The 12,435-nt window shown below is 45.9% G+C and overlaps 2 protein-coding genes across 22 annotated transcripts in view; one reads left to right on the forward strand and one right to left on the reverse strand.

Annotated features, from left to right (window-relative positions):
• Positions 1 to 12,435, forward strand: part of LOC114679329 (uncharacterized) — a 168,490-nt gene that overhangs the window by 85,643 nt on the left and 70,412 nt on the right. The window lies entirely within an intron of this gene.
• The window catches only part of TNR (tenascin R), a 425,227-nt gene that overhangs the window by 46,477 nt on the left and 366,315 nt on the right, over positions 1 to 12,435 (reverse strand). The window contains 1 exon segment of the mRNA NM_001261001.1: positions 10,769 to 10,954. Within this exon segment, the coding sequence (NP_001247930.1) occupies positions 10,769 to 10,954 (186 nt within the window).

Consider the following 12,435-nt stretch of genomic DNA (forward strand, 5'->3'; position numbering starts at 1 on the left):
TGGGAGGTTGAGGCAGGAGAATCACTTGAACCCAGGAGGCGGAGGTTGCAGTGAGCCAAGATCACGCCACTGCACTCCAGCCTGGGTGACAGAGTGAGACTCTGTATCAAAAAAACAAAAACAAACAAACAAACAAAAACAAAACAAAACAAAAAAACCCAACAAAATCAAGTGATCACCCTGCCAACCTCTAATGGTCAGTCTGAGTCCTTCCGGTAGGCTCTTTGTGGGACTTTGTGTGGGCTCATGGCTGATTGCAACGGTATTCTGTGTTTATATAACATCTGTGTTTTTCAGAATGGATTGTGTTTTAGAGTCTCATCACAACCTTGGGAGGATGGTGGGATAAGCAGTCTTTTCTCCATCTGCATTAGCTTCCTATGACTACTGTTATAAATGACCACACACAGTGTGGCTTAAAACAGACATGTGTCCTCCCACAGTTCTGAAGTCTAGAAGTCTGAAATCAAAGTGTCTCCAGGACCACGTTTCCTCTGAAGGCTCAAGGAGACTTAGGTTCTGGTGGTTGCCAGCAGTCCCTGGCATTCCTTGGCTTGTAGTTGCGTCGCCCCAGTCTCTGCCTCTGTAGACACATGGCCTTCTCCTTGTGTGTCTGTGTCTTCCCCTCTTCTTATAAACACACCAGTCACATTGAATTTAGGGGCCACCCTAATCCAGTATGACCTCATCTTAACTCTACTGCATCTGTAAAGACCTTATTTCCAAATAAGGTCACACTCATGGGTTTGGGGTGGACATGCATTTTGAGGGGACTGTTATTCAACAGAGTACATCATCTTTTTATAAAAAGAAACTGTGGCACGGAGTAAGTCTGTGACCAGCTAGAGATGCCCCGTTGGCTTCTGGTCTCAGAGTTCAGGGCTTTTAGGAGGAATGGGATGTCCTATTACTTCTTCCATCACACTGGCTTCTCAGGGCAGCTGTGATTTCTCTGGAATCCCTGATTTTGATTGGAAATACTTTGAGCAACATTTCTTTAACAAATGGCTTGGCTTGGCCAAGAGAAATGCTGCCTGGCAGCCAGTGGGTTCTTCATCCCCTTCCTCAGTGGGGTTTCGTGCAGTCCATGCAATAAATGTTGCTTAAGCATGGCAGAGCTTACCAGGCCAGTTTCCCTCCCAGGAATGCAGTCCCGAAGCCCTGTCTGGGTAGGCATTCGAATCAGCCCTCTTTCTTTTCTTGAACCAGCTTTCTTTCTTTCCCAACCCTTAAATTCTTTCTTTCTCTAAAGTGGCAACACCAGTGGAGGTAAACTTTGAAGTCTGACAGCCTTTGACGTCTGACATATCTATGTTTATATTCAGTCTCTTCCACCTTTTACCTGTGTAATTTTGATTACTTAACATCTTTGAGCCTCAATTTCTGAAGAATGAGAATAATTAACAGCATCTATATCAGAGGGTCATCATGAGGATTATATGAGTCCAAGTGTTTAAAGTCCAGTGCCTGGATCTTACTGGTAATAGCTAATATTTTATTACTTTGCACAGAGAACTATTCCTGGATTTTGAGTACTTTTTTATTGTGAGTGGTCTCATCAACTACAAAAAGTAACCCAGGCAAGTACAGGCTGTTCCTGGGTACACCTGTTGTTATTGGTTTGCTGGTGCTTAGCCTGTTGGCTCTGTTGGAAACCAGTGATTCAGGGAGTCCAGGTGGCTGTGAGGACCTTGCCCCTGGCTGGGCAGAGTACCTGTCTCTAGATTGAGTGGGTGATTGCAGTACCTCCAGATCCATCTGAAGCACAGATTTATCTCCATCAATATGTTCAGTGAGTCCCAGGTGCATCCTTGGTTGCAGAAATGAGATTACCTTTGGGACATAAACTATTTTTATCAGGCAACTGATTGAGACCTTCAATTGCCTATAATGAAGTAGCAATTCTCCAACATAGATGAAGGGTGACAGATCGAGGGAATAAGACAGAAATTATACGCTGCCAAACAGATCTAACATGTAACATTTTCATCCCAGTTTCTTATTTATGAAGCTTAAATGAAATGTTCAATAATTTACAATGGAATCATCTTCTCCCAGAAAACTGCAGAGCAGAATTTAAAGCATTCTCTTCCCAGGTTTTCTGTCTAGAGGATGGAAAAGTGGGACTCGCTTATAGGTTTGTGTCTGCTGCTTTCCTTTGATTTTCAGCAGCTTTCTTCCATGCTACAAGTGAATTGTTGCTCTTTGCCAGCAGGTAAAATATAGTTCTGCTGGAAAAAAAACCACAAGTATCCGAGGCATAGCCAGTGCACCTATATATCAGCACTCTGAGTACTCCTAGGGATTTCTCACTTTTTAAAGACCCCATTGCTCTCTATCAATGCCCCCTTTATCTCTCTATCCAACTCCTGCAAGTGGTAACATATAAATGGCCCTATTCCCTTTCTTAAAAATAGCACGGAAAATTCATCCCATAGGAAATCACTACTCTCCATTCCTTACAGAACTTTCTTTGTTCAGCTTGGAGGTTGTTGCTTTTCTCAACTCTTTCACCTCACACCCATTCTTCTTGGAACCTCTAAAGCATAGTCATCCACTCAGCAAATATTATTAAGGGCCTCCTTTGTGTCAGGCACAAGGTGGTGTGAGCTAAACAAGACATTAGCCTTGCCCTTTTGGGGATGAAAAGGAATCTGTGCTAACAAAGTAAATTAATTATTTAGTGAGCACCCATAATATGCCAAGCATTAAGCTACATGGAAAAGAATAATGACGAAGGGGAGGGAAGAAAAAGAGAAGTAAAAAATTCTTGAGTGTCTGATGGTAAAGAGTTATGCAATTATAACTGCTTCTTAAATATTCACATGTTATTTAATTTCCCTGCAGTGCTACTGATAGGGTATTATAGATAGGCAAACAGGAGCTCCAAGAAGTCTATTCCTTGGCCAAGGTCACACAACTATTACATGATAAAGCTAGGTTTGGGAGACTGAGATGGGCGATCATGAGGTCAGGAGATCAAGACCATCCTGGATAACACGGTGAAAACCCATCTCTACTAAAAATACAAAAACATTAGCTGGGCGAGGTGGCGGCCACCTGTAGTCCCAGCTACCGGGGAGGCTGAGGCAGGAGAATGGCGTGAACCTGGGAGGCGAAGCTTGCAGTGAGCCGAGATCACGCCACTGTACTCCAGCCTGGGCAACAGAGCGAGATTCCGTCTCAAAAACAAAACAAAACAAAACTAGGTTTGGAACCCAAGTCCCTTGATTTTTTCGGACACATCATAGCATGGTTCCCATCCCTGAGTCTTACAGGCCAGGAGGAGGGAGCAGATTAAGCAAATTGGAAATCGAGAGTGATGTGGTACCTGTTCTAGTTTGGATGCTTGTCCCCTCCAAATCTCATGTTGAATTGGCATCCCCAATGTTGGCGGTGGGGCCCAGTGGGAGGTGCTTGGGTCATGGGGGTAGAGCCCTCATGAATGGCTTGGAGCTGTGCTTGAGATAGTGAGTGAGTTCTCGTGAGATCTGGTTGTTTAAAAGTGTGTGGCACCTCCCCCGAGCCCTTGCCCCCTCTGTCATTGTGTGATGCGGGGGCTCGCCTTCTGGCTTTCCCCATGATTGTAAGCTTTCTGAGACCCTCACCAGAAGCAGAGGCTGGCGTCATGTTTCCTGTACACCCTGAAGAACTGCAAGCCAGTCAAACCTCCTTTCTTTATAAATTCCTCAAGTATTCCTTTATAGTGATGCAAATAGACTAATGCAGTACCAAAGCAGGGGCTGCCAACTAAGAGGAAAAGATCAGCAAGGGACTAAGAGGACAGGATCAGCAGGGAGAAGATCAGCATGGGCTGGAATAGGCAGATAAGTCTTTCCAGAGAAGGTATTTGAGTTGAAACTTAAAGCTGGCTAAGATAAGGAAAGATAGAGGGAAGGAAATATGGAATTCTCTAGTGGTCAGAATGGGACATAATGAGCATTCATAGATTAATGATGGCTGGAGAGGAACAGGAGCTAGCACATTCTCACCTGCAGTGCAAGGACTGTGGTGATAAAGGCAGAATGACTTATTTAGCCCTGTTTTGGAAACCTATTCTTCATGCCTGCTGTTGCTAGCAGGGAAAGTGGTAGGGAGAAGGAGGCCCAAGGAACTGAGATTGCTGTCTCTTGCTAGCAAAAACATGAATAAGATACTTGGGGTCTGCAGGCTTGGTTGAGCTCAAGTGGACATGAGGAAATATGGACTCTTTCCATCTTTAAATCCCTAGGATCATCTACCAAGTGTCTGTGAAGCTCAAGTCTATGAAACTGAGGTTAGGGGTGTGATTGGCCCTAGTGCACTGGGTGCCTACCTTCGTGGAGAGGGACAAACTGAGGACCCTGTCCCCAAGGAACTTGCAGTCAATCTGCAGTTTTTATAGTGATTATGTTATTATTGTTAATTTTCATATTGGTTTCCTCACTAGACTCTTAGGTCTTTGGGTCAAAGATTTTATTTTTTTCGGTATGTAGTATAGTGAGAAAACATGCATAGAAGCAGCATGGTGGTGGTGGCAGTAGCGGTGGTGGTGGGGAGTGTTGGGGAGACTGTGAAGAGAGGATATCTGGACTGGGTTTTGAAGGACCCATGGACATCTGGTGGCAGGGAGGGCATCCCAGACAAAGGAAACAGGGCATACAAAGGCAGCTCTGGCAAAATAATTCATGAAAACCCAGGGACTAATATAGGGTCCCTCACAGAGAAATTTCCCATCAGTGGAATTTGGAGACCAGAGGTTTCATGGGGGAGATATGCAGAGAGGATCTTTGGAGAGCCCCTGAAATCACACCAGATAGGCACCAATCTACTTTTTAGTTAAATGGAGATCTGAGCTCCCAGCCTCCCCACACTTATCTCTTTGGATAATGACAGGTGCATCTTCAGGGTTCCTGGAATGAGTCAGGCTTTCGAGGCCATTTCCCTGCTTTTTTGGGTGTGCATGATGTTCAAGTCTCAAGAGAAGCAGCCAATTCCATCCTGATTTAAAGGAAGGGACTGGCCTAACAAGCCCATTTTTGATAAGAAAAATAATACTTCTAAGGACTCTTCTCAGATGGAGCTTTCTTATTGCTGGTGGAATTAATGAGAAACACAGCTCTTCAGCCTTGTCCTACAGGAGCATCCCTATTCTGGGTTGTTGCTGTGAACAAGTACTACCTGCTGAGGAAGTGGAAGCTGAAGCTGAAATAGTTTCAGCTTTTCTGAAATAGTTTTCTGGCTTTTCCCCTGAGCCCCTTATCCCCAGCCTTTAAGACAAATAAGGAATAGGCCCTGTATGTCCCAACTCCGTGAGGAAGAGGTATGTGGAAGCCTTTGTCCTTTCTTTCCTCCACTTCTACTTGGGTCTCTGCAGCCCACTCTCCACCTTCCCGCCCCTGGAAGGTGACACCATGTTTGGAGGGTGCCTTACCAAAGTGACCACTTGGGGTCACTGTGACTTCGCCCAAAGGAGGCTGAGTACTGTCTGGCCCAGGCCCCCAGGCCCTGTGCCTGGTCCTTTCCTCCTCAGAAGAGCTGCAGGGTGTTGAAGGTCTGGTGCTGGGTTTGGTGTTTGTGCACTGGCCCATCAGGGAGTGCAGACAGGGTGAGGTGGACATCGAGTGTCATGGTCAGTGCTGACTCGCCAGCTAGACTCCCTCTGGAGTCTCAGATTTCTTCTCCTGCAGACAAGCACATGGCCTGCCAGTGTACCCTGAGGAGCCCACCTTCTCACCACTAGACCCCCATTTGGGCCAGAAACCTTGAAGGCAGCAACTCCCAAAGCATGATCAGGATGTGCTTACAGGTGTCAGCCTAGTGTGTGTGAGTGTGTGTAAGTGTGAGGGTATATGAACTTGTAGTGTGTATTTATGAGTACATGAGCATGTGTGGTGTGTATGACTATGTGAGTGTGTGCATGTGTGTATGTGCGTGTGAGTGTGTATGTGCTTAAGTGTAAGTGTGAGAGTGTGTAGGTGTGTTTGTGTGTACATGTGTGCATGTGGTGCGTGTGAGTGCATCATGTGTGACTGGCTGTAAGTCTCTGTTTTCTTGCATTCTTATGTTGTATCACATCTGTAGAAACTGTCAAGCTTCTGGATTTCCTAGGCCCTGTTGGCAATTTTTCAGCTTGTCAACTGGAGATCGAGATAGTCCTGGTCCAGGGAGAGGCAGCAGGTTGGCAAGTGCCACCATGAGGCCCATAGGCAGGTGCCCTGTGGAGTGGGTGAGGGGTGCGATAAACAGGCCTTGGATGGTTGTGAGAGCATGGTGCTCCTGTGACCACATGGGCCTGGCTCCTTTTGCCTTATTTCCTAGTCATGAGAATCCTCAAGGATCCTAGGCTTCTGTTCATGAGGGAAGACCAGGTGAGAGAGTGTGGATGGCTGAGGGCAAGTCCCCTCCCCTACTGCTAAAACACAACCACATGCCTTTTTGATGACAGATTAGAGCAGTCACCTTGTACACAAAGGCCAGAGTAGTGTTTATAATTTGTGTTAGTCACAGGCAGGGAAGTTGATGTTTTTGGCTAAATTGCAGTCAGCAACTAAAAATCTTCTCCCTCCCCTCTCTCTCTCTTTCCCTCCCTCTCTCTACTTGGAGTTTTCTAAATTCTTTCTTTTTTTTGTTGTTGTTGTTGCTGCCCAGAAAGCAGAGTGGTATTGTACCCTGTTACATGGTGCCAGGTTCTAATCTGGCTGGTAAGATGTGTAACACTCAAGCACCCCTTTGGGACTATAGGTATGGTGCACAGGCCAAATAGACACCATACAGGCTAAGTGACTGAGCCTAAAACAGACTTATTAAGGACACAGAAGCCACCAGAGCAGAGAGAAAAAGTCATTGCAGACATTGAGTCTGTTGTTCAGAAGCAAATTCATATCCCAGAAGGAATTCTCTGGACGTTGCCTACAGAGAATAATGGGGGGCGGGGGAATGTTTTGAATTTTGGGCCCCAGCCTGGACTCTGTGTGGCAGAGGGCAACATTTGTAAAGAGGGAGGTCGAGAGGGGGTGCTTGCTGCCAGCCAGCCCTGGGAATGCCTCAGAGACCAGGAGAGTCAGGAAGGGCCTGGATTCCACAGCAAAGAGGAAAATGGTGGACTCAGAGACAAGGGCTCCTGCAGGGAACGGCAAATACAGGTGCCACAGAGCTTTAAGGGTTGAGAGTCAATAGCGAGAGTAAAGGGGGCCTGACGTTGTGCCTGGAAAAGGCCAGGCAGCCATGGCTTCAGGTCTGAGCTTTGTGGGGTTTAATACCAATAAAAAATCACATGGGTGTTGAGTGCTTGCTGTGTGCCAGGCTCCATCTTAAGTACTTGAATAGGGATATATGTATGATTTCGTTTAATCCTCACAACAACCCAATGAGGTAGATAGGATGTCTTTCAGGTGAGAAAACTGAAGTGCAGGAAATTTAAGAAATTTGTTCAAGGATGCACACTTCATGAAGCTGGTCTCACCCCTGGGTGGGGTGACTTCCACAGCTGTGCTCTAAGTGAGTTTCATGGATTTCCTTGAAGCAGGGGTCCTAAAATGCAGGCTTTGGGTTGGTAGTTCTCGGGAGAAGAGGCCTCCAACGTCTCTGGGGGTGATGCCCGGGCTGCTGGTGGCTGCACCACGCTGTGGGAGGCAAGGTTCTAAACCACTAGGCCACCTGGACTAAAGGAGGACATCCTAAACCATCCAGTAGCTCACAGACCTCTTCATCTCTTTCTTCTTCACCACTGCCATCCACTTACTGAGTAGTTTGTTGTCAGAAGCACCACCTTAAGCTCGTTAAATGTATTGCCTCATGAATGCCTCATGATGGCACTGTGGGGTCGGTGGTATCAGTCCCCTTTAACAGATGAAGAAACAGAGGTTTAGAAAGATTCAATCAACTGTCCCAGATCACACAGTAAGTGGCAAGCCTGGGTACAGAGTCGAAAGTCTAGGCTCTCAGCATATTGCACAGAGCACAGCAATCAAATCAAACTGAGTCTGAACACAGGTGTTGGAGGCTGAAAAACTTAACTTTTTAGGCTCCAACTTGAAGAGTGAGGGAGAAAGCACAATGTTTTAGAGCCAAAGTCAAACTTCTCCCTTTTGTCCTTTTCTCTTTTTTCATGGCTCTCCCTTCTCTTCCCCCAGATGCCTCAGCAGGAGAACCAACAATCCTTGCAACTAGCATCTCAGCGAGTACAGATACACTTGATTTCCTTATGTGCCAATAATCCCTTCTTAAATTATGTTAAGCTATTTGCCTTTATAAATCTCCCCAGCAGTGAGCTCCCTGAGATAATTATGTGTAATATATAAATGTAATGTAATATATATATTTGAAATGTTTTAAGTCAGACTGTAACAAAAAATCAACCTATTTAAGCCCCATACTCAATAATAATTTTCCCATCCCTTCTAGGTCTGTGGCATTTAAATTTGGACTGTCCCTTACATTTTACTTCTTTGGTGGAAGCAGCCATGGAAGGGTAACCTTCTGACTGGTACTCAGAAGGAGGGGGTTTGAATCACAGCCGTGCCCCTTGCTAGCTTTGTGAACTTGGGCAAGTTTTCAAACTCCATGAGCCTCAGTTTCCTCATCTGTAAAATGGGAATGCTAACCATACCCACCTCATGAGGTGGTTGTGAAGATTAAAGAAGTTATAACTGTATGAGGGTGCCTGGAATAAGACAGATGATCTGTGAGTGTTGAATCTTCTTTTTTCCCAGTAGAGGGAAATAAGAACTAGGACGTGTCTGGGTTTTCTGTCTCTCTCACGATTTCATGGCGCATCCTCCATCTGAACAGTTAGCCATTGATTTTATATAACTGCTAATTACCAAATTAGCCTGCGGCTCTAGGCAGGGATGGGCTGCACTTAGAATCAGTTCCCTCCTGTATCATTTCAGTTTTTGTGTTTTTTTGGGGGGATTTAGCTTAATTTTTGTGACTGTTTCAAGCTCTCTGCGAGGCCCTATGCCAGCTGGTCTATCCTTTCTCTGCCTAATTCACCCCTGTTAATCCGCTTGGTCAGCATATCTTCCGATCTCCTTGCTGTGCCTTTAGGAGTGTGTCTGTCTGGAAAAGGCATTTATTATATTTACTTTAACTGGCTGTATTTGGCAAGGCGGTCTGGGATTTCAACTTGGGAGGAAAACTGCTTTGATTATACTGCCCTTGTTTACTGTAAGCGCTCTTTGCTGTGTATCCCTTGTCTACCAAGACAGCAAATACTTTTGTAGGAATCCAAGACACAAACTAAACAGAATCTCTGTCTGTGAGCACACTGGCAGCTCCTGGTCCGCGACTGTTCTGCACAGCATCTCCTTCGTCTGAAAACCGCGCCCCCATTTCCAGTCTTCTACCCTTTGGTGAGTTTGGGAAGGGGGTTTTCTTGGATGGGTGAGCCAGAGGCCCCAGGAGTGGTGTTGACTGGGTCTCACACTCCCAGGGGACAGGGAATGCTTCCCAGCCAGGTATCACTGTGACCAAGGACACTGCCTTAGTCCATGCCATCATCATTTCCCTTTGACTCCGGCAACAGCCTCCTAAGCCGTCTTCCTGCCTCTGACCTTGCCCTTCTCTGCACAATCCAGTCATTACATCACCTTACTTAAAATCCCTCAATGACTCTCCATTGCCCTTAAGAATAAACCCAAACTTTTCACAGGGTGCATATGGCATGACTCGGCTCTCATTTTATCAGTGAACTCTTGCAATCCATGCCCAAATCATAGTGAACTTTTGCAGTTTCATTCATTCATTCAGGAAATGCTGAACTCTGAGATTCAATAATGAGCAAAACCAAATATGGTGCAATGTTCACAGAGATTTAGGTTTAGGGTGGAGACTGATAGTCAAACAATCATGCCACACATGTAAAATGATAACCTGAGGAGTGCTAGGAGGTGAGTGGAAACTGGCAAGATGAGGCTGCTGGACAGAATGAACTGACCTCTTCCAGGAACCAAACAGGCTCCCTGAAGTGGGAAGTAACCTGGGAGTGGAAAGGGAAGTCTGCATCGGCTAGATGAAGAGGTTCCTATCAGACAGAGGGAACAGCATTTGCCAGCCCTGTAGCAGGAGGGAAAATGTATTTGAGAAATGGAAAGAAGCAGACTTATGGGCCTGGAGCCCAGAAAACACCAGCGTATGTGGGTGGATGGTGAGTCTGGAGAGGGCAGGGGAAAACCAGGCAGGGCCTGGTGTCCACACTAAGGGTCTGGGCTTATCCTAAGAGCAGTGGGAAGTCCCCGGAATATCTGCATAGTGCAATGGCATAATCAAAAATGTACTTTGAAAAAGTTACTGGAAGGCCAGGTGCGGTAGCTCACACCTGTAATCCCAGCACTTTGGGAAGCCGAGGTGGGTGGATCACCTGAGGTCGGGAGTTTGTGACCAGCTTGACCAACATGGAGAAACCCCATCTCTATTAAAAATACAAAATTAGCCGGCCGTGGTGGCAGATGCCTGTAATCCCAGGTACTTGGGAGGCTGAGGCAGGAGAATTGCTTGAACTCGAGAGGCAGCGGTTGCAATGAGCTGAGATCGTGCCATTGCACTCCAGCCTGGGTGACGGAGAGACTCTGTCTCAAAAAAAAAAAAAAAAAAAAAAAAGAGATGTTAGTAGCTTAGAACAGGTGATGGCAGTACAATGGACAGTACTAGACATATGTGCTAGGCACTTAGGAGATGAGATCAGTAGGAATTGGCCATGGGTTTGTAAGGTGTGTGGGTTGGGGAGAGAACTGTGAGGGTGTAGACTCAGCAACCAGCATAACCCTAAGAGATAGGTCTTACTCACCTGTCAGGGTGGTCCTGGTGGTTGGACCAATGCCCTTGGGGACCAGTACCTCATGATATTGCTCACCCGCCAGGGTGCTGTATACAACCTTGTACTCCTGAACTTCGGCCTCACTGTTATCCCACTCGAGGTCAAGGCTGGTTGCTGTGCGAGAACCAACTCGCAAGTTCTTGGGGGCATCAATCTCTACAAATAGACAGACATCACCAACATCACACATGATAATGTAATGTACATTTGTGGGGCATCTTGAACTCTGAAAATATCGGTGGTGACAGCCCACACCCCCTGACCCTCTGGCTCACATTTGAGTGAACAACGTGGCTACCCTTAGCTTTTTGGTCTGCCATGACAAATTCCTTGGGCAGGTTAGATACTTGGGAGCTGGAGATCAATACACTTTATGCTTCCCCCATTTCCGTTCAAGAGTTCCAGTGGCGTTCTAGAAACCAGCCAACATCATAAGCTTAAAAACAAAACAAGGGAAACCCCAGTAGGAGAAAATCAGAGCCAGCTCCCAAGTGATGGAGATGGAATAGAACAATATCAAATTTGACTGCTAAACAAAAAGACTGTTGATTTCAAGATTTTGAAGTGTAAGGTGCCTTCCTCTGTGTTTACCTGAATAAACACAGCTATAAAGGTAAGACATATATGGACGATGTGATGTAGCAGAAATAATACAGGCTTTGGAGTCAGACTTCAGTTTGATCCCCAGCTCTGACATCTTTGGTAATGGAACCATGAGCAAGTCTTTTAACTCTGCTTGGCCTTGATGGCCACCTCTGTAAAAGGGACAAATAATACCAACATTTCAGGTTGTTGCATGGATTAGGCAATCCATGGATAGTACACAGCATGATGCCCTGTACAAAAATAGGTGCCCAAGGCCTGAGCTGGCTTCCTGTTGCCTCTGAAGCTTTTCCCGAGTTCCATCAACCCCAATGCTTGTTCTCTGGGGTTGCCACAAAAAGACCACGGGGACACTGCTTTTTTTCTCCCAGGACTGGCTATCTCTTCAAGCTTCTTTGGGCAGAAACAGCATAAACAAATTGCAGTGCAATAATGTGCTGCCCAGAACAACTGTCACTTAAAACATTTAAAATAGTTCTTGCCTTTGACACTTGAATTTAACTTTGGAGTGAACTAGCCATTTGTTCTGGGAAAACCTCGAGTGGACTCTTTTAATTTGCAAATGCAAGGCAAGTTTCCACCAATTGTTCTTGTGGAAGACTGAAATGCCGTGAATCAATCTGAGCGCAGAGGCTTCGGAGTGAGAAGTGTTCTGTTTAGCGATGTAAATTGGGTGAATCTTTTAGCAGATTTATGTCTCTGCAGCTTGTTTTCCTGAGAAATGTTTCCTCACTCACTGTACTTTAGCTTGCCAGATACTATGTATTCTTGATGTGTTATGTGTGCTATTTCTCTAGCAGTTGGATGGAGAGAGGAGCTTGGATAGATAGGCATGTGGAGGAACACCTGCCGCTGCATTGTATGCCCCTAAATTTCATGCAGGAGGAGAGGCTGGGCAAAGGGACTGGACTGGGCTTGGGGCGTGCAGCTCAAACTGAACTGGAGCAAAATTAATTTAGGGTTAGGGTTAAGGTTGAGACTTCTACCTAGTGCTCTTCACAACTAAAAACCCAAGCCTTGGAAATGTTAGACTA

Source organism: Macaca mulatta, chromosome 1 (assembly GCF_049350105.2).
Source record: "Macaca mulatta isolate MMU2019108-1 chromosome 1, T2T-MMU8v2.0, whole genome shotgun sequence".
Classification (NCBI taxonomy): domain Eukaryota; kingdom Metazoa; phylum Chordata; class Mammalia; order Primates; family Cercopithecidae; genus Macaca; species Macaca mulatta.